The following is a 22,438-nucleotide window of genomic DNA, read 5'->3' as shown; positions in this document are numbered from 1 at the left end:
TTCCCTTTAGTTGTGTGACAAAATGTACATTATTGGGTGACTCTATGGATAAATGACACAGGAGTACCCCATAGCATGACATGTGTGTTTTTGTGCATTCCTGCATTTTGCATCTGATCACTATTTCTTGGTGGCACGTGCACACCAGAGATTCGTGTAATAATGGTGCAGTAAGCACTCAGGCCTTGTTCACTCCTATGCACTTTTTTTTTTTTTTTGCAGAAATTCACTACAGTCCATTTACTATGGTTGCCTATGAGACATGTTCACATCGGTGCATTTTTGGAAAGGGTCAGGGACTTCTGACCCCCCCCCTGCAGCCCCCCGAAGCAGGTTGAATCTGATAGACTTGAATGGACCCGCACCAAAACTGCAAGCGTTGCGTTTTTTAATGTGTTTATCTAATGGGAAAGTATGACGGTTCTGTTCGTGTAGTGCAACTTTGATGTGACTATAAACTCTCTGGTGTCAAGTAGCATCAAAGTAGTGCAGGAAACTGTGTCCAAAGTTGTGTTAGAAATAGGATTAGCGGTAATTTTTCCAGTTCGAATCCTAGCGCTTACCACTAATCCTAATGACTACCGCTAACCCTGACCCCAACCTGCGACTGTGGACTTTATAAAGGTTCTTGCACGACTTTGATGTGAGTTGAGTTCCAGAGAGTGTAAAGTCACTTCAGTCACAATACATGAACAGAAGTGACATACTTTGCTATAAGCAAAAAATGCGCTGCAAAAAAAACCGCATCAAGTGTGACCTAGCGTCACTCCTCAAAGTACAGTCAGCACAAGTCACATTTGGTGGTTTGAGGTGTCTGCAGACCATTTGGTAACTCTCAGGTGACTTCAGCCAGCCATACATCGATTAGAATTCAGCAGGGGCCAGCTGACTTTCAATCCAGTAAGGTTTAGGGAAGGGGCTGGGTTTGCGCTTGGCTATCAATAATTGGACTGCTGCACCTAAAGTAGTGAATACCCTACTAAACAAATACTATACGGAAAATGAGTGTGCTGTCCTCAAATATATGAATTTCATGCTGAGTTCACGCCATTGCGTATTGGATGCGGGTTCCACGCATCCAATTCACAATAGCAAGAGATTTTGACCGGCTCTCTCAAATGGTGAACTAGGACGCATGGGAGCTGCATATGGCGATGGTGTGAACCCAGTCTCAGTGCGTGTGTGGGCAGGCTGGTTGTGCACAAGTCAGTCAGTCGGTTTGTATACTAGCAGTCGCTTGGATTTTTCCCAGATAAGTTTAAATATTATAGCCAGCAACACTGATCTTTGTATTCTCATGGTAGGTAAGGCTCCCACCATCAGAATAAAATACCACAGTGGGAAGGATTCTCCCATCCACCTTGACTGTATTGGTGGTATAGAGGGATTTTAAATTGCATAATCTATTAGGGGTCTTGAAAATATTTGTTTAATCGATGCATCGTGATTCTGCATTGATGCAGAGACCGGCTGAATCGCGATTGCATTGATGGCCTCATCCCGGTGCGCTCTCCCTCCCTCTCCCCCCCCCCCCCCCCCCCCCCTCTGTATGTCACACACAGTGTGGATCTCGGGGCGTTCATCTGAATTGCCCAGGTTGCCCACTCACCAGTGCCTGGATCACACACACAGCGGGCATCTCCAGCTGTGTCACAGAGCTTGGATTTCAGTATCCCAGTGGCCGCTGTATCAAAGTCCTGCCTCCTAGACCAACTTCTGTGATAGATGGCACACTGATCCAATGCAGGACTTTGTTACAGCGGCCACTGTAATATTGAAAGCCAAGCTCTCTGACACAGCGAGAGATGCCTGCTGTGTGTGATTCAGGCACTGCTGAGGCTGCATTTGATGGGCACTGCTGAGGCTGCATTTGATGGGCACTGGTGAGGCTGCACTGATGTGTGTGTTTGTTTTTTTTGTTTTTTTTTATGAAACCCATGGGCAGTAATGGTGATGCATTAGGGAATCGAATCATTGACACGATAATCAAGTGGTGGGACCAGTGAAGATGTGCAGCTCTATAATCAATGGTCTGTTTAAGAGATTAGGGAGTCGGCATGCTGGGAATTGTTCCTTCATGAAGGAGAAGAAATGGACCTGACGGTACATGTCGGACCTAGGATAATGGTACAGTGGAATGGTAACTGGTATAATGGAGTGTGATTGAGGTCAACTTGCTGTGTGATCTAATGACAAGCTAGATAGACCAGCTGGTTGAATAAACCAAATGCACTATGAGGTTGATTTACTAAAGGCAAATCCACGCTGCACTACAGCACCTGGAAGTGCAGTTGCTGTAGCTCTGAGGGGGACATGCAAGGAAAATAAAAAACAGCATTTTTACTTGCACATGATTGGATGATAAAATCAGCAGAGTTTCCCCTCATTGCAGATCTTCCCCTCAGATCTACAGCAACTGCACTTCCAAGTGCACTTGTAGTGCAAAGTGGATTTGCCTTTAGTAAATAAACTCCATGTGTGGCTGCCTTTCAGGTGTGTGCAGACCTTTAAGTGACTTCCAGATGACTGCAGACCTTCAATGACTGACTTATCAGTCATGTTGCAATGTGCAATACCTGGTAACCTTCTCTGTGTAATGTGAGTGTACACATTCCTCAGATTCTACCTGACTGGTTATTCCAAGGCGGCACGTGTTTGCTGAGTGTTCATGATGTGTCGCGTGAAAGGTCTAGTCCATAAAACTCTGTAAATGACAGCATTATAGACTGATACTAGTAACCTGTAAAAATCAGTCCTGGCCAGAGGCACATTGAAAGATAGTACAGGACTATGGGGGGTTATTTACTAAAGTCAAAACCACTTTGCACTGCAAGTGCACTTGGAAGTGCAGTCCCTGTAGATCTGAGGGGGACATGCAAGGAAAAAAAAAAAAACAGCATTTTTAGCTTGCACATGATTGGATGATAAAATCAGTGGAGCTTCCCCTCATTTCGGAGCTTCCCCCTCATTTCTACAGGGACTGCACTTCCAGAGTGGATTTGCCTTTAGTAAATCAACCCCTATGTTCTTCCCAGCTACTGGATTTCAGAGGCACTGTCTGCTTAAAGTTTGTGATATTTTTATTTATTTTTTCCCCTCCTCTGGGCGCTCCTGTCATCCTCCATCGGCGACAAAAAATATCAGTCGTTTTATCCATTTCTGGCTAAATGGTCCCTAGTGTGTTTGACACGGCTACTGACATTAAGCTGGCCATACACTACACAATCTGATAGTACTGTCTCTCCTTTTTGGATTCATCATATTATGTAATATGAGGACACACATAAACGATACATTTAAATTGTGTCAGATCAGGCAGGCCCTTGCACTACATAGGAGATTATACAATCAGATTGTAGTGTATGGTCAGCCTAAAGCTTGGTAGACCTGCACAGCTTTTTGATTGAGTCAGCGGGTTGAAGGAAAAAACTGACAGATCTCTGGATCCACATGAGCCATGTGGTTGCAGGGATCTCCCCTGCTGGCTGTTGTATTCTGATCGAGGATCTCCCCGCCTGTCCTGATTCAGGTTTTCCAGCTGGACTGTTTGATGGAGGCAGGTTGGTTGTTGGACGGTTTCTGTTGGCCAGAGTCCGGTTCACAGTCTTTAATTCGTCAGGTTCCTGGAGAACCGGCTGAATTCCGGTGCTTGTATACCCAGCTTTACGCCCCATACACACTATCAGATTTTCTGCTGGATTTTCATTTTTATTTTTTTCTTCAGATTTACCAAAACCATATAATATGAGGTCCAAGCTTAGGAGTTTCAATGTGTATGCAATCAGGCCCTTGCACTACATGGTTTTGGTAAATCTGAAGACAAAAATCAGCAGAACATTTGATAGTGTGTGTATAGGGGTTCAGAGTGCAAAGCCTCATCTCCTTGTTCCAAATCCGTTAGGATAGCCATACAATCATCCTTCGATTTTCAGCCCCAGGTTAAATGAGACAAAATCAATTCATTATTCCCCCAATCAGTGACTGCATCCAATGAGATGTATGTGTGCCTGATCGTTTTCAACCGACTTCAGTTGATTTCTTAAATCCTCCGTTGTTGAGCCGGGTTATGCTGCCAGCGCCTGCAGAAAGCCGGGCTGTGTGTGTGTGGTTCTCTTTACTCGAAGCAGACTGTCATTGTCATTTTTCTAAGAGATGAATTCCTGAATCGTTGGCTCTGTCTAGTGGTCAGCATGGTATGATTTTCAGAAATACATCATTGAGAAAACATTTTACTCCTGATGCAGGTGTAGTGTCATATTTTGCTGCCTATCACAGAATGCTACGGAAGTGACGTTGCCGCCAGAAATTGCGTACTGCCCATAGCGTTCCAAACACTCACGCTGTGCGTTCCAACATAGTTTCGGCAATACTGTTCAGCGAAACCATCACATAATGTTACGGAAGTGACGTTACACACAACACTAATACTTCCCTTGTTACCTAGTATCATTTTCTACCAACCATGCTGAGCTACGTGCCGTGTTAGGTTCTGCATTGCTGGGACTTGTAGTGCCTATCCTGAGCTACATGCTTCAATGTTCAGTGTCCTCATCCTTATCCCTGTGCTTCAATGTTCAGTGTCCTCATCCTTATCCCTGTGCTTCAATGTTCAGTGTCCTCATCCTTATCCCTGTGCTTCAATGTTCAGTGTCCTCATCCTTATCCCTGTGCTTCAATGTTCAGTGTCCTCATCGAAGCAGGGGGGATAGGGATGAGGACCCTGAACATTGAAGCACGGGGATAGGGATGAGGACACTGAACATTAAAGCAGGGAGATGGGGATGAGGACACTGAATATTGAAGCTCGGGGATAAGGATGAGGACACTGAATATTGAAGCTCGGGGATAAGGATAGGCACTACAAGTCCCAGCAATGCAGAACCTAACACGGCACGTAGCTCAGCATGGTTGGTAGAAAATGATACTAGGTAACAAGGGAAGTATTAGTGTTGTAACGCACGGCCCAGTGTTTGTGTTGTGTGTAACGTCACTTCCGTAACATTATGTGATGGTTTCGCTGAACAGTATTGCCGAAACTATGTTGGAACGCACAGCGTGAGTGTTTGGAACGATTTGCGCAGTACGCAATTTCTGGCGGCAACGTCACTTCCGTAGCATTCTGTAATAGGCAGCAAAATATGACACTACACAGGAACTAATCTGGAAACATTACAGGGATGGTTCAGCACCAACGCTTCTGTAATTAGTGCAATGAATGTTTGTTTTATAAACAAACCCTGAAGTTTTCCACAGCTGTACAGCAGGCTAGTGGCAGTGTGTTTTGCACCTTCCCCCGCTATAACTTGATTGGTTATAGCAAAAAATGTATCAAAATTGTCTGTGTCCACCATAATGTCGGAGTCATGATAAAAATCGCTGATCGCGACTAGTAAAAAAAAAAAAAAAAAATTCATAAAAAAAATGCCATAAAACTATCCTATTTTGTAGACGCTATAACTTTTGTGCAAACCCTTATTGCCAAATTTATTTTTTACCAAAAATATGTCTAATACATATCGGCCTAAACTGAGGGGAAAAAAAGTATGTATGACAAAAAAAAGCTTTTTTTTTTGTTTATAGCGCAACAAATAAAAACTGCAGAGGTGATCAAATACCACCAAAGGAAAGCTCTATTTGTGGGGGGAAAAGATGTCAGTTTTGTTTGGGTAGAACATCACACGACTGCGCAATTGTCAGCTGAAGGGACAGTGCTGAATCGCAAAAAGTGCTCTGGTCAGGAAGGGGGGTAAAGCTTTCTGGGGCTGAAGTGGTGTTTCTAAAGGCTGGTGTGTGTGGTGTGTTTTTTTTTTTTTTTTTTTTTTTTTACACCTTCATACATTCTATGCAGGTAGACTTTTCCATCCCTCCAGCTCTTCCTTATACTTGCCTGATCTCTATCCAGCGATGTGTACGAGAGCTCTCCCAGCTCTCTCCTTCCTCATTGGCTCAAACACAGTAGCCAGAGCCAATGGCTGTGTCAATCACAGCCAGCATTCTGTGTGTGAATGGACACACAGAGCACAGTGTGCATGAATGCCCCCCCCCCCCCCCCCAATAGTGGCTTGCTATGGGGCACTTCAGGGGAGGAGGTCACAGAGCAGCAGGGGGGGGGGGGCCCCAGAAGAGGAGGATCAGGGTTGCTTAAAACCATTATACAGAGCAGGTAAGTATGACATGTTTGTTTTTATAAAAAATCCTTTTTAGTAGTATCCCTTTTGAAAGTGTCATCACATACCATAGTGCTGTATTACAGGGTATACTGTTAATCACTTTTGATACGAATGTATGTACACCTAACAGGAAACACAGATAAGGCAGCACTACTTGTCCGCTTACAATGTAAATCTTAGATCTGATCTTCCATTTTGTTAGAGAAGTTACATTTGGCCTTCAGGAAAGTTTGAATGTGAGGGGGGTAGGCTGAGGGGTGTGTGTCTTTCATCTGCCTCGTGCTTTTTCCATGATTGGGGATGGGGGCAGCTCCCTCGTCATCTCCCCCGTCATCTCCTCATGTGACTTCACATTAAAAGGCCGCGCACAGTGTGACCTTCCCACAGCTCCGATAAAGAGGAAAGTGACTCCTCTGAGGACATTCCTGACAACTCCCGCTTTGCCGCCTTCACTTCCTATTTTAGGAAGAGGGTTCCTGAGCTTTGCAGAACTCCCTGCACCTCTGCTCACTGACATCTGATTCCAATTATGTGCAGTCACATGGCTTTTTACCCAGCAGCTTCTCACAATAAAACAGCACAGAGAGCGGGACATTGAGGCAAGAACTTAATCTTATTACATAAGACAGTGATACACGTGAGCCTCCTCCCTGTACAATGTGCAACGAACAGCAAGTACACAATACATGGACAGGTCACTCATTGTTCTGTTGTTATGACTAAAAGCACCTATTGTACATGATTATCAGGTTTGTAAGGTTGTTACTATGGATAGACTTATTCCCTTGATAGAATACAAATCGAGGTTGTCTGCTTTGTGAATACACTCAAACACTTATGAGATACAAAGGGATTTATTTACTAGAGGCAAATCCACTGTGCTCTACAAGTCCACTTGGAAGTGCAGTCGCTGTAGATCTGAGGGGGACATTCAAGGAAAATAAACAGCATTTTAGCTTGCGCGTGATTGGATGATAAAATCAGCAGAGCTTCCCCCTCATTTCAGATCTTTCCCTCCGATCTAAAGATTTGCCTTTACTAAATAAACCCCAATGCATCAATCTTCTCCCTTCTTCTTTCTGTTTGGGATGGGGGTCTCCTCTGAAAACTTGTTTTAGTTTTCATTTATATTCTTCTATAAATATTTAAAGGATTAAAAAAAAAAATGGGTTGAATGGAAAAAAGAAAAATATGATGTCCATAGATCATGCAATAGATTTTTATTTTTTATTTATTTTTTTCCTTCCTGCAAACACGGGTTGCAGGAAAGAAATTTGCTTGATTTTTTTCCCCCATGAGTGTTCATGGGGGAATCCGTCTTGCAAGCTATTGTGTTTTCCCGGCGGGGCGGTGCGTGGAACTGTTCCTTCAAGAGAAATCTGACATGCTGGTTGTACCCAAGTGGATTGATTAACTTGGGCCCAGTCAGCCTGTCCATAGATGGATCGAGTCCTGGCCAGTCCCTGCTGAACCAACGAAAGTTCAAACCATCTGTGGCCAGCTTAACCAATTCCTCCAACCACACAAACAAGAATTCCCTGTGCCAGGACGTTGTATTCTGACAGTGACACCCCCAGCTGTCAGAATATCCTGATCAGCAGCTAATTGGCTACAGACACTTAATCAAGTGGTTTTCCTGCATCCTTTTTTATTTTTTATTTATTTATTTATTTTATTTTTTTTTAAGGCTTGGTTCATACTGGAACCGGCTGGAGATAGCACAGGAATACTGTGCGTCCCCATTCTCTGGTTCAGGGACCAATCGGGGCCGAATCTTTGCCTGAATTTGATCCTGAAGCGGAGCCAAAGACGCGCAGTGCGCTCCGCAGCAGCCCCGGAGATATGTGAACCGGCTCTATAGAGAGCAGGTCACGTTCTCCTGCTATGCAAATTGGATGCGGAGAAGTTCACGTAGGTGTGAACCTAGCCTAACGGAAATCGATCAAGTCAGCTTCTGTCTAGTGGAGTCAGCCACGTGCCAATCGAAATTCAGATGGTCCCTCCTGAAGTGACCAAATTTCAATCAGTATGTAGCCTGACTGACACATAATACGGCTTCTCCGTTTTGAACTTTGCTGAAGATGAGCCGGCGGGTTTAATATTCACTCGGAATAACAAGTATGATAAGCCAACAAAAAGATAGATATATATGTGTGTGTGTTGGGTTGATTTTTATTTTGTTTTCTCTTCATCCCGAAAAAAAGAGAACAGGAGACAATTAATACTTTTAGAGGCTGTAACCTTTCTCTGCTCTATGCAATACAGTCTAAATTGTTATGCTTTAAATGAAGGTTTGATACTGTACAGACCTGATGTATGTCACTCTTATGCATGCTTTTTACTTAATGCTTTTAATCCTGTTCTTAACAGCCATCCATGGGAAACGGTCACAACAGCAGCCATGCAGAAGTACCCCAACCCCATGAACCCCAGTGTGGTTGGCGTGGATGTGTTGGACAGACACGTGGATAACAGTGGGAAGTTACACAGTGACCGGCTGCTGAGCACGGAGTGGGGAATGCCTTCTTTAGTGAAATCAGTAAGTCCGATTCCATAGAATCAGATGGGTTAGAAGAAACACAAATATATCCTAAGTTCCTAACCCATTAACAAAAATGTATAACACTGCAGCGTACCAGTCCGTAGATGTGGTGGCTACATTGGTAACACGCTTGCTGTCCAAGGTTAACGGCACTTTTCCATTTTATTGGATCTATAGGGGAAACAATGTTGTCTTTGAAAAGGACACCCCCTTCCAAAACGAGGGGGAGTTCTGTAGTTCTGGCACACTTTTCTGATATCGTTGTTGTAGAAAACATTGCAAGGTTAACCGGAGAAAGGGCAGCACTGGATTTCTGGCAAGTCCTTTATTGTAATTATTGAACATCTATAACAAAATGCTTAAATTGTAAACTTAACAAACCAAAAGGAAGCAAATAAAAAGAAGTTAATTTAGTGTTTATATGGACTTTAATTCTTTCCTCCTACGGCCATCAGTGGCAATTGCTGAGCGTAGTGTGTCCTGTGAATGGCTTTCACTGGTTACAAAGAAATTCTTGTTATCAGCAGATTCCCTGCAGTTCACTGTAACATGTCGCCTTTCCTGGGAACCTGTCAGGATAAAAATACAGCTGCTGTTTTCTGGTTAGTTATTTTTCAAAAGGGTGTAGAATCTAATGCTGTTATCCCTGACCTTAGAGAATTGCTGACCTTAAACAAGTGCAGTATATGCATATCAGTGGCTAAATACAGGCTGCAGACATGTCATACTAGTCACAGCCAATTCAACCCATAAAGTTTTAAGCAGTTACTTGCAGTTTGTGATATATTGACTAGTTCTGTCTATGGGACCCAATGGTGATGTATTTGCAGCTTTCAGAAAAGGCTCTAGGGCTTTTATTAAAGTGATACTAACCACATTGTTTCATTTTACATTGTCCCTTCTCTTTCTGTATGTGGATTATGGAATTGTAATTATTTTTAAAGGAGAAGTATAGTCAAAGCTTGTTTGGCTGTACTCTTCCCCACCCCCATGGATCACAGGAGTCTCGTTCTTCACTCCTGTGATCCATTTTAAGCAGGCTTAAGCCTGCTGTTGGTTGACGTCACAGAGCCAGTCCAGGCTCGGGCAAGAGTGCGACCAATGAAGACGGGACCCGTCCACATGCCTGAGCCAGAGCAGAGAGTGCTCACTGACAGTCACCAGTTCTCTGCTCAGGGAGAACTGAGCGCTCGGTTTTAGATACATACCCTGTCAGAATTCGATTTCTTGGCCATCTTTCAGAGAATATGAATAATGGTTAGTGTTTGGCTGAAGCCATTTATTATTTAACTGTGTTTACTCTTTTTAAATCGTAATGGCAACAAACTATCCAAATGACCCTCATCAAAAGTTTACATACCCTGGTGATTTTGGCCTGATAACATGCACACAAGTTGACACAAAGGGGTTTGAATGGTTATTAAAGGTAACCATCCTCACCTGTGATCTGTTTGCTTGTAATTTGTGTGTGTGTAAAAGGTCAATGAGTTTCTGGACTCCTGACAGACCCTTGCATCTTTCATCCAGTGCTGCACTGACATTTCTGGATTCTGAATCATGCGGAAAGCAAAAGAATTGTCAAAGGATCATCAGGAAAAGGTAGTTGAACTGTATAACACAGGAAAGGGATATAAAAAGATATCCAAGGAATTGAGAATGCCAATCGGCAGTGTTCAAACTCTAATCCAGAAGTGTAAAATGAGGGATTCTGTTGAAACCAAACCACGGTCAGGTAGACCAACTAAAATGTCAGCCACAAATGCCAGGAAAATTGTTTGGGATGCAAAGAAAAACCCCCAAATAACTTCAGGTGAAATACAGGACTCTCTGAAAACATGTGGTGTGGCTGTTTCAGGAGGCACTTAAAGAAAGATGGGCTGCATGGTCGAGACGCCAGAAAGCCATTTGTATGCAAATGACACAAATATGCCAGACAGCACAGAGACAAGCCTCAAACCTTCTGGCACAAAGTCATTTGAAGTGATGAGACCAAAATTGAGCTTTTTTGCACAATCATAAACACTACATTTGGAGAGGAGTCAACAAAGCCTATGATGAAAGTTACACCATTCCTACTGTGAAACACGGAGGTGGATAGCTGGTGTTTTGGGGATGTGTGAGCTACAAAGGCACAGGAAATTTGGTCAAAATTGATGGCAAGATGAATGCAGTATGTGATCAAAAAATACTGGAGGAACATTTGCATTCATCAACCTGGAAGCTGCGTATGGGACGTACTTGGAGATTCCAACATGACAATGATCCAAAACACAAGGACAAGTTGACCTGTCATTGGCTACAGCAGAATAAAGTGAAGGTTCTGGAGTGGCCATCTCAGTCTCTTGACCTCAATATCATTGAGACACTCTGGGGAGATCTCAAACGTGTCGTTCATGCAAGACAGCCCAAGAATTTCCAGGAACTGGAGGCTTTTTGTCAAGAGGAATGGGCAGCTTTACCATCTGAGAGGATAAAGAGCCTCAGCCACAAATACCACAAAAGACTTCAAGGTGTCATTTGATGTTAAAGAGGGCAATACACGGTATTAAGAACTGGGGTATGTAACCTTTTGTAGTTGCCTTTATGATTTTAAAGAGTAAACACAGTTGATGATAAATGGCTTCGGCCAAACACTAACCATGAGTGAAAGAAAAGTTTTCGTGTTATTCATATTCTCTGAAAAATGCCCAAGAAATCATAAATTATGCCAGGTTATGAACACTACTGTAAGTATGATTCTGCAATAAACAGAAATCCCATACTTTTTATTATATCATAAAAGTATGATGTGTGTTTAGTGACACTTCAAAATATTCCTTATAATGCAGGGTGAGAAAATGGAAAATGCATGCCGCCCTGTGTCAGCTCCAGTGTCATCTTACCAGGGTGCTGATGTCGGTGCCTTCTCCATCCTTCAGTGTTTGGCCCGGGGATTTGGCTGTTCTAGCATCCATATTCAGAAGCCCTGCTCTACTGGAGCAAAAGAGTGGATTTGTAAATCTGTTTCTAGGGAGTGGGCTGTCAGGAAATAGTCACTTCCCCCTGAAGGGTCATAGTGTGTATTGACGGGAGGATAAACATTTCCAAAATAAATCCAGAATCTGTTTTGAGTTCTATGTTTTATTTTTATTTTAGATTATTGGGGCAACCAGAACAAGGACGTACGTTCAAGAACATTCAGTGGTTGATCCTGCTGAAAAAACAATGGAGCTAAAATCCACAAATGTAAGTGGTGCTTTTGTGTTGGATTATGTAATGCAAATGTAAGGAGACTTTAAACTGTGACCAGACATTACTACTTCCACATGGCAGTTCTCGGTGGGGGGGGGGAGAGAGAAACGGCGATGTTGCACACTGATGCCTGAACATCATACAACGTGTGGAATATGGCACAATGTTTCACCTTTTGAACCTTCAAGAGCAGACGCAGCCACTCGGCCAGCTCTCTTCACTAATTTACACTCATCATTTGCAGGGCAATAATCATAACCTTGTGTCTGGTAGCTGGCTGAGTGTGCACTAGTCCTAATGATAGAGTGATGAACTTTTTTTTTTTTACTGAGCTAAAATACATCTATGCACACAAGAGCGTAAACAAGCGTGTATATTCTTCAGCTACATTTGCTGCTGACTTTTAATACATGGACACTTACTTGTCCAGGGAGCCCAATGTTGGCATCTCATCCCCCCCCCAAAGGGGCCAAATGTGGCACTGGGGTGGAGACGGATAAGCAAAAGTTGTTTGCTCGTTGTGTAACTTGTTGACTTGTCATCTTGATTCTAGATCACATTCACAAATATGGTGTCCGTGGATGAAAGACTAGTGTACAAGCCACATCCTCAGGACAACAAAAAGTAAGTATAGAACTTTGCTAAAGATCTCTAATCTTCTAATTCAGAACATATATATTGGTGGTATGGAGAACCGCGTTTGTCTTTTTAGTATTTTTAGTTGTGTATTTTTATAGTTGTGTTTCTTTTTAAATAAGCCAACATACACCATAGCTGTGATTTACATAGAACCCCCCAAACAATGACATGCCTATAGAGGCCCTGTAGAATAAAAATGGTGTTAGTTGCAACTGTTTATTTCGCACAGTTGCGCAGCTGTTTATCAAGCTTATATTTTCATGAAAAAATACACTAAAATTATTTTTTATTCTTCACAAACACAATATATGGCCAAATAACATATGGGATCACCTGGATCACTCTTGCTGAACAGCCCATCACTGGTTGCAAAAAAAAAATGCTACCAAGCTCATAGCTGCAGGCATGAACTTGGTTTTACCACTAGAAGTCCAGGACATTTTAAAAGGTTGGCAAGTGGTTAGTGTTACTAAACCCTCACAGTAAAATCAATCTGTATATGCTTGTTTTACTCACGGTGGAACCTAAGGGGTTAATCCTTGCATTATGTAAAAGGGCTGTTTTATCCTTCCCTTCTTCCACCGACTCCAAAAAACAAGCTCAAACAAGACAGTTTGTGGAGTCGGGGTGCACATGCTCTGTTTGCGTATTGCTAGAGCGTTTGGGGGTCCGGGAGAGTGCATGTGATCAGCAGAGGGCCAATCTGCATTATTCAAACAGTGAGTCAGGGGTCCTTCATCCTGATAGGTCAGTCAGTGCACTATGAAAACTCTCATACAAGCTTTAATTATACATTGATAGAAGTAGCAAGACTGCTATATACTGCTAAGAGGTATTTAGCAGTTTATATTTACTTTAAATAATTGCATTTGCACGTTCTGAATACTGTGGGAGATCAGATATAGTAAATGCAGGGTCCTGGGTTTAGTAACACTTTAAAAACATTTTTATATGGTAGCAGTCGCCAATATCAGTCCTAAGCATATAAATTGTTGCTTGATTCAGCTTTGGAAATGTCTTGGTGTGCAGAGACTAATGGGAAGAAACTTTCTTGTTATGTGTCTTTGACTGTATTTTTCCGTATAAGGCAAGACTTCAATGCAGTCTTTGTGTTTTCAGGACCATTCTTACTCAGGAAGCGATCATATCTGTAAAAGGTGTCAGTCTAAGCAGCTATTTAGAGGGAATGATGGCCAATACCATTTCTAGCAATGCCAGTAAGGTAAGTATGTGACAAGGCTAAAATCCAGTACTTCCTGCCATTATTTGGGTGTGTCGTATTCTCCTGGGTGACTTCCATTGATGTGTGTCTTTGTTAGGTGGGGTAGGAAAACTACCTGAAACAGATAAGCCTCCCTTGTCTCTTTTTACTGCATCTAGGATTGTGCTGTTCATTGTCGCCTGTGTTTCAGTTACAACTAGAAATACTTTCTTTCTTTTATAATGACTTGTACACAGCAGAATTAGTCCATCTGCAGCAACTAGTGATTCAGGGTTATTGCATACACCCCAAGTAGGCAGTCTAAGCGGCCAAATAGCTAGGACCTTCTTCTTCTTCTCATTCGGCAAAAATTGCATACCTACCAGTCAGGTTCTGTCTAAAAGGGAAAACTTTAGACCCCTTATCCCATGCAATCATTGGTACTTTGAGACTGTGAGTTAAAGTGATTGTAAAGGCTTTGTTATTATTAACCACTGGGCACTTAAACACCCCTAAATAACCAGACCAATTTTCAGCTTTCGGTGCTCTCACATTTTGAATGACAATTACTCAGTCATGCAACACTGTACCCATATGAAATTTTTGTCCTTTTTTTTTTTTTTTTTTCACACAAATGGAGCTTTCTTTTGGTGGTATTTAACCACTTGCTTACTGGGCACTTAAACCCCCCTCAGTCCCAGACCAATTTTCAGCTTTCAGCGCTGATGCACTTTGAGTGACAATTACGCGGTCATACAACACTGTACCCAAATGAATTTTTTATCATTTTTTTTCCCACAAATAGAGCTTTCTTTTGGTGGTATTTAGTTACAGCTCGGAGTTTTATTTTTTGCTAAACAAACAAACAAAGATGCAAAAAAAAAAAAAAAAAAATCATGTTTTAATAGTTTGTTATAAAATTTTGCAAACGGGTCATTTTTCTCCTTCATTGAAGTGCGCTGATTAGGCGGCACTGATGGGCTGCATTGGTGGGCACTGATGGGCTGCATTGGTGGGCACTGATGGGCTGCATTGGTGGGCACTGATGGGCTGCATTGGTGGGCACTGATGGGCTGCATTGGTGGGCACTGATGGGCTGCATTGGTGGGCACTGATGGGCTGCATTGGTGGGCACTGATGGGCTGCATTGGTGGGCACTGATGGGCTGCATTGGTGGGCACTGATGGGCTGCATTGGTGGGCACTGATGGGCTGCATTGGTGGGCACTGATAGGCTGCACTGATAGGCATAGTTAAGGCGGCACTGATAGGCATAGTTAAGGCGGCACTAATAGGCACAGATAAGGCGGCACTGATGGGCAAAGATGGGCACAGATAAGATGGCACGGATAAGTGGCACGGATGGGTGGCACGGATGGGCACTGATAGGTACCACAGATAGATGGGACTGATGGGCACTGATAGGTGGCACTGATAGGTGGCTCTGATAGGTGGCACTGCTGGGCACTGATGGGCGGCACTGCTGGGCACTGATGGGCGGCACTGGGGTGCAGCACCTGAGGCAGATTTTGGGTGGCACTGTGGGTGGCACTGCTGGGTGGCACTGGGTGGCACTGTGGGCACTGCTGGGTGGCACTGTGGGCACTGCTGGGTGGCACTGTGGGCACTATGGGCACTGCTGGGTGGCACTGACAGGGGGGCACTTACTTTATTTCAGGATGGCACTGCGGGTGGCAGGTGGGCACTGGCAGGGGGCAGGTGTCCTTTTAAATTGCTGGCCGTGATCGGGACTGATGTCCCGAACACGGCCGCCGGCGATCGGCTTTTTTTTTTTCTCCTCGCGCTGTCAGCGCGAGGAGGAATACTAGCCGATTACCGGCTCCGTTTTATCACATGATCAGCTGTCATTGGCTGACAGCTGATCACGTGATAAGGGGTCGGGATCGACCCCTTACACGGATCGGTGATCAGGCGAGTCTCACGGACTCGCCGATCACAGAGCGCGCCGCGCGCGCCCCTCAGGGGGCGCGCAGGCCGCTCGTAACCGGGACTACGTCAATAGACGTAGTCCCGAAAATGTGGGTCCGCGCTATTGCCGTCATTTTGCAATAGCGCGGATCCCAAGTGGTTAATCACCTTTTTTTTTTATTTTATTTTTATTTTTTTTTATTTTTTGTGCTATAAAAGAAAAAAGACCGAAAATTCTGTAAAAAAAAAAAAAAAATAAATAAATGAATTTTTCTTTGTTTCTGTTATAAAATTTAGCAGATTAGTAATTTTTTTCTTCATAAATTTTGCCCATAATTTATACTACTGCATATCTTTGGTAAAAATAAGTACAAATTGGTGGATATTATTTGGTCTTTGTGAAAGTTATAGAGTCCACAAGCTATGGTGCCAATATCTGAAAATTGATCACACCTGAAGTACTGACGGCCTATTTCAATTCTTGAGACCCTAACGTGCCAGCAAAGTACAAATACCCCCCAAATGACCCCTTTTTGGAAAGAAGACATTCCAAGGTATTTAGTAAGAGGCATGATGAGTTTTTTGAAGTTGTCATTTTTTTTCCCACAATTTGCATAATCCAGATTTTTTTTTTTTTCACAAAATTGTCATATTATCAGTTTATTTCTCGCACACAGCATATGCATACCACAAATTACACCCCAAAACACATTCTGCTATTACTCCCGAGTACGGCGATACCACATGTGTGAGACTTTTACACAGTGTGGCCACATACAGAGGCCCAACATGCAGGGAGCGCCATCAGGTGTTCTGGAGCACCCAGGACAATTCTGACATTTCTCTCCTACATGTAAAAAATCATAATTTATTTGCTAGAAAATTACGTAGAACCCCAAAACATTATATATGTTTTTTTAGCAAACACCCTGGAGAATATAATGGTGGTCGTTGCATATTTGCGCAGCAATTTTTCGAATGCTTTTTTTGGAAAAAAAAAGTTTTGTGTTAAAAAAAAACACACACAGTAAAGTTAGCCCAATTTTTGCATAATGTGAAAGATGAAGTTGCGCTGAATAAATAGATACCTAACATGTCACTCTTCAAAATTGCCCACGCTCGTGGAATGGCGCCAAACGTCGCTACTTAAAAATCCCCATAGGCGACGCTTTCAATTTTATTTTTTTACTGGTTATATGTTTTGAGTTACAGAGGAGGTCTAGGGCTAGAAGTATTGCTCTCGCTCTAACGTTCGCAGCGATGCCTCACATGTGTAGTTTGAACACCGTTTTCATATGTGGGCGGGACTTACGTATGCGTTCGCTTCTGAATGCGGACAGGGGCGCTTTAAAAAAAAAAAAAAAAAAAAAATTATTGTTCATTTTACTTTATTTTAGTTTGACATTTTTTTTTTCCCCCAAAAATTTATTTTTTGATTCCTATTACAAGGAATGTAAACATCCCTTGTAATAGGAATATGGCATGACAGGTCCTCTTTACAGTGAGATATGGGGTCAATAAGACCCCGCATCTCACCTCTAAGCTGAGAAGCCTGAAATAAAAAAAAAAGATTCTGGCTTTGATCGTATTGGAGAGTCTGTAGAAGCACCGGAGGGGGGGGGGGGGTTGTCTATGGCTGGGTATCTCCGAGTATGGCTGGGTAGTGGGGGGTATTGCAGAGTATTGGCAGGGAATTGAGGGGTTAAATTTCGGTGAGCAGCGATGTGGGCATTGCAGATGCAGCCCACATCGCTGCTGATACCGATCGGTACAGAGAGGGGAGGGAGGAACCGGCGTCATGTTTGTTTACAAGTGATCACTCCGTCATTTGACGGAGCGATCACGTGGTAAACGGCCGCGATGAGCAGCCGTTTACCGTGATCCGTGATGCGCCGGGTCCTGTGGACCCAGCGGTCACGGATGCTCTCGAGTGCGCGCCCGAGAGCGGAATTCTGGGAGGACGTCATATGACGGCCTCCCAGAGTTAAACAACCGCCCTGTAGCCGTCATTCGGCTATGGGCCGGTTGTTAAGTGGTTAAAGGGGGGGAAAAAAAAGTTATACGTACCTGCTCTGTTGCAGTGGATTTGCACAGAGCAGCCCAGATCCTCCTCTTCTCGGGTCCTTTTTTTGTCATTCAAGCAGCTTGCTATGGGGGCAAATAAGTTGAGGCACAGCTCCATGTCCATTCAGATGCCAAGCCCTGCCCCATCTGTCCCCTGATTGGCTAGCTGACTTTAACAGCAGCGGGAGCCAGTGGCACCGCTGCTGTGTCTCAGTAAATCGAGAAAGATTGTCTGTCTGATTTATCTAAAGAGATGCAATATACTTACACTAAAATTGTAAGTTGTGTGTGTTTATAGAAATGATATAAAACAACTTATAGAATATTGTGAGGTGGTTTTAGATGTAGATAGAGATATTTATTTTATTATAATTTTTTTTTTTTTTTTTTTTTTTTTTTTTTATGCTTGACTTGTATGAACACTCAACTTGAACAGGTCCACTAATTGCTTTTTAGACTTGCTTGCTGCTTCAAGGGATTCTGGGTCATTTGTAAAAATTATTACTTTATAACAGTACTTCTTCTCTCTCATGATATTTAATTTTTATTTATTTATTTTTTTATTTTTTTATTTTTTAGGGCCGGGACGCTCTGGAGTGGGTGATTGGCAAACTAAACTCAGAACTCGAGGATCTGAAGGCGACAACAAGAGGAGGCATCAGGACGACCATGGCAGCAGCAGCCTATGTAGAGGAATGATGTTTACTCATGCCATAGCCATTGGACGTTCCTACTGGAAATGCTAGGATATTCCTCTTGGCACTTCAATTATTTATTCTTATTTAAGAATGTAACTATTAAGTAGGATTTTTCAAATTGAAGCGTGGAGAGAGGAGGCAGCGGTGTGGGAACAATGAATGAAGGGGACCAGGTAGTTAAGTGACTGTACACAGTTGTACAGTGACTTTCTCTAAATACCTCCATCACCCTTCCCAGTATTAATACTTGACAGGTTTTGATGTGATCTCAGCAGCTTTATCTCCACCATTGGACCAAGAGCCATGTTGAACCAGCTTCTCTCATCAGGCTTTATTTATAAAGGTGTTTGAGGAAATTGTCCTGGACAGTCTAATGCCCAAGGCAGTTAATCACAAGCTTCCTTTCTGTTTCCTGGTGCCATACAGACAGCCCAAACTTGGCAGCTGTTACGTCAGACACTTCAGTAAATGGGTGCCATTTTCACCGCCTGTCACTCATCTGCACACCTGCAATCTGACTAAACAGTGTACTAAGCTAGCTCTCAATTACAACTACCATCGTTGAAGGATGAGGGAAACCGAGTGCCATTCTGACCTTTGTGCACATGCCAGTTGCCTGGTTTGGTGATGGACAATTGCAGATCCAGCTGCAAACAGTCACAACTTTGACTTTTCTCTGACTTGGTCTTTTGACCTGCTCTGAGTCATTATTGGAGTTGTTCAGTTGGTCTGGCAGCCAGGCAGGCAGCATTTTCAGAAGTCGCTGAAAATTGATGAGCTGCTTTGCGGTAAAAGTGCATCCACAAACATGGCTCCTTCGTCTAATAGGTGATGATAAAGTCTGTTGATATTGCAAAGGAACACCATGCTTGTAGCAGTTTAATTTAAATCAATCGTGGCACTTATCCTCTAGGATTTTGAAGGCTATTAAAGACTTGACACTTTATTTCTAGCAGTAGAGTTAATTGGATTTCCGTTAAGTTAGTTTGGGTAAAGTTTGAAGAACCTAAACGTGGGGCAGCTTTACGCCCTAGAGCACCGCTATATACCCCAGGCTACAAAGTCTGAGTTTTGATGCATCCCCCTTTGCTTCTTAAACCTATAAATGAGTTTGCATCAAGGGTGTGGCTTGGCTTTGGCTTTCTGGCTGGGAAAGTTGGTATTTGCATCCAGAGTGAGCCGGGTTCAAGGGCTTCCAAGGTGCTCCGAAGACAAAAATAGTGTGCATGTAGGTAACCTCTAGGATCTCCTAAATGTGGATAACTTAATGACATGTGTTCTTTTAAAATACTGTATGTGTTAGGACCAGTAAAATGGCACTTAAAATGGATTTTTCTGTATCCCCTGCAATGGTCTGAGGGATCACCCCCTGTCCCACAGCTGGGAAATTTCAGTCTTGGCAGACATCCAATGTTGTCTACTGAAGTGTCTTTTCCACATTCCCCAAATTCAATACAGGGTAGCAGATGCAAATGCTGGATTACTCTCTATAAGGATACATGGCGGGGGGGAGTGACTATTGCAGGGGACACCTGAAGAAGCCTTTCACAGCTTTGGTAAGGTTGGAGGATGATCTCGCCGTTGAGGTCCTAGATAGCTGCGAAGACCTTAACAGGGATCACACCTTGCCACCAAACCACCCTAAATAAACAAATCAGTTTAAACAAATAAGTGTTTTTCAGTCCAGGTTTTCAGCAAAACTGAGACTCCTACTCAGTGCTGTATAATGGTACTTCCATCTTTTTCTGGTTGGGATGTACATATCACAAAACATAGGATATGGTACATCAGTTTAACTTTATGCTTTCATCCTTTCCCTGTGTCAGTTCATTGGTTGGGTTGTTTCGGTTGACAGCTAGGTCAATTCTGGATATGTGGCTATAAAGTAGATGTATGAGAGCTGATGTGATATGTTTAATGTTAAAAACCCCTCTTCATGTGGAAATGGTATTGGGGGCCCTTCTATAAATTCAGTGTAAACATTGGCATCTATAGCAGCCAATCAGATGCTAGTTATGTTTTGTTTATTAATGTTATTTTTAAAAACTCCATAAATTAGGATGTTGGCTGCACTGGAAAACGTCACTTCTTTTGAAGAGACGGTCATCTTCCTCAAGCAGGCAACACTGTCATGGAAGGGTATCTGCTCACTCCCTTGTAGCTCCTTGCTCCTCTTCATCCGGTACTGAGATTGGCTCTGTCTGTGACCATGAGAAGCAGTAATGTTCAGCCCCCCCCCAGTCACATGACAGGGCCTAGGGATTGGCTTCTCAGAAGTGTGCCATCGCTGGTTTTCTTGTGTTCTGCTGAGGAAGGGAGCGCAGGTAAAGTGAATATAAGGGGATCGGGGGAAGGGAGACTACCCTTTCCAAAGTCTTTGCCATTTACTTGGGCAATGTGACAGGCTAAGCCCACCTTTGTATAAAAATTCAGTATGGAGCAAAGGTGCCCCCACAGTATGTAAAATAAAAGCTAGATTATATATAATCTCTCCCTTTTATTTTTTTTGGAGAGAAATTGAGCTAATTTTCGAGGATATTACAGTAGGTCAAGTGTGAATTCCAGTCGATGACATCGGCTGCGTCCTGCATTTAGGACGGGAGAACTGCTGGGCGCAGCATCTAAGGTGTGTCCCAGCAACTAACGAACTTCACCTTTAAGCCCATTGAAATTGATGGAAAAGGCTCTCTGGTGAGCATGAAGAACGTTTGGAGTTAAATTGTCTCTTGTATAGCTGTGGAAGTGTCACTAACTTTTTTTTATTCCTAATCTCTGAAAATACCAGTTATATCGGCGTACTGCTTGAAATATTTTTCTAATGAATAGTATGTCTAGCCTGTAGCATTAATCCTGTTAAGTAGGAGTTTAAAAAAAAAAAAAAATGCCACTAGGCTTCAGCTCCCAGCATAGAGCTGTATAAATATGGTTGTCGCCCAGTCCAGCAGCTATTTTGTGATTTGGACTCCACCGCCTACCAGCTGGCTAGCAATATCACTGGGTGACCAAGCAGCAGCAGCCATCTAAAGATCGTTGCCTTATGACTGCGCTGTCGCCGACTAAATCGGATAATTTCTCAGAATGGCGGACTGGACTGCGTGTAAGCAATTTGCATCATACAAATCCTGTTCTATGGTATGAGCACAATTTTTTTGTTTCACCCGTCTAAGAATAGTTACTTTGTTTTATACCAACTAAAAAAAAAAAAAAACCAGCTGTTTGCTTGTGTGGCAGAAATGTTAACATGGCCTTAACTGTACAGACAATAAGGGTTAAATGACATGTTTTATACAACTAGCACTCCTGAGTTTTATTTTTATATTTTAACTTGTTGTTCTTGTTATGTATGTCATTTTTGGACAAGCAAATGCCAGTAAAAACTGGAAATGTCTCCGACTTGTGTGTCTTTATTGTTCTATTCCATTATACATGTCGGTAAAAGGTTGGGAAGAAGGCCTGTAGGAATAAAACCAGGACAATACAGCAGAACAGAGTCCACAGTTGGGGGTGTAAGGGTTTGTGTTTGTGTGTTTTTTATTTTATTTGTGTAGAATATGAAGCTCATAGGCTGCAGGGACCTGTCTTGATTCAGTGAAAATGTGACTCCAACCAAATGTTTTTTTGACTTTTGTATGGTGGGAGAGTGTTGGAACCCCCTGTCTGTTTTTTATTCCTGCCTCCAGCGTGGAGATTCATCCACGCTTTTCATTCATTCTGATGACTTTTTCAATGGACAGGAAGTGAGTGAAAATCATTAATGAGGAGAACCGAAACAAAATGCATTGCTCCTAACAAAAAAAAATGTGGTGTGAATACCTTCTGAATCACTGATGCGGAAATGGTTATGAAAATTGGGGAAAAGTCCCAGAAATGTATTGGCATACGTGTTCTGCACCTATTGAAAAGAGGGTTCCATTTGGAAACCAGGTAATGAGTGTTCACAAGGAGGGGTCAGCATGGTTTATGTA

General features: G+C 42.9%; 1 protein-coding gene across 1 annotated transcript in view; it reads left to right on the top strand.

Moving 5' to 3' along the window:
- PRELID3B (PRELI domain containing 3B) overlaps positions 1–21,866 on the top strand; it is a 24,322-nt gene extending 2,456 nt beyond the window's left edge. Inside the window, exons 2-6 of the mRNA XM_077460249.1 lie at positions 8,541–8,709; positions 11,848–11,937; positions 12,497–12,567; positions 13,702–13,804; positions 18,355–21,866. Of these exons, the coding sequence (XP_077316375.1) occupies positions 8,541–8,709; positions 11,848–11,937; positions 12,497–12,567; positions 13,702–13,804; positions 18,355–18,474 (553 nt within the window). The 3' untranslated portion in view covers positions 18,475–21,866. The remainder of the gene's footprint in view (positions 1–8,540; positions 8,710–11,847; positions 11,938–12,496; positions 12,568–13,701; positions 13,805–18,354) is intronic.
- Positions 21,867–22,438: the final 572 nt, after the last annotated feature.

This window comes from Lithobates pipiens, unplaced genomic scaffold (genome assembly GCF_037356315.1).
Source record: "Lithobates pipiens isolate NorthernLeopardFrog02 unplaced genomic scaffold, aLitPip1_a1.2 Scaffold_28, whole genome shotgun sequence".
Lineage (NCBI taxonomy): Eukaryota > Metazoa > Chordata > Amphibia > Anura > Ranidae > Lithobates > Lithobates pipiens.
This window is presented reverse-complemented; position numbering and strand designations above follow the sequence as displayed.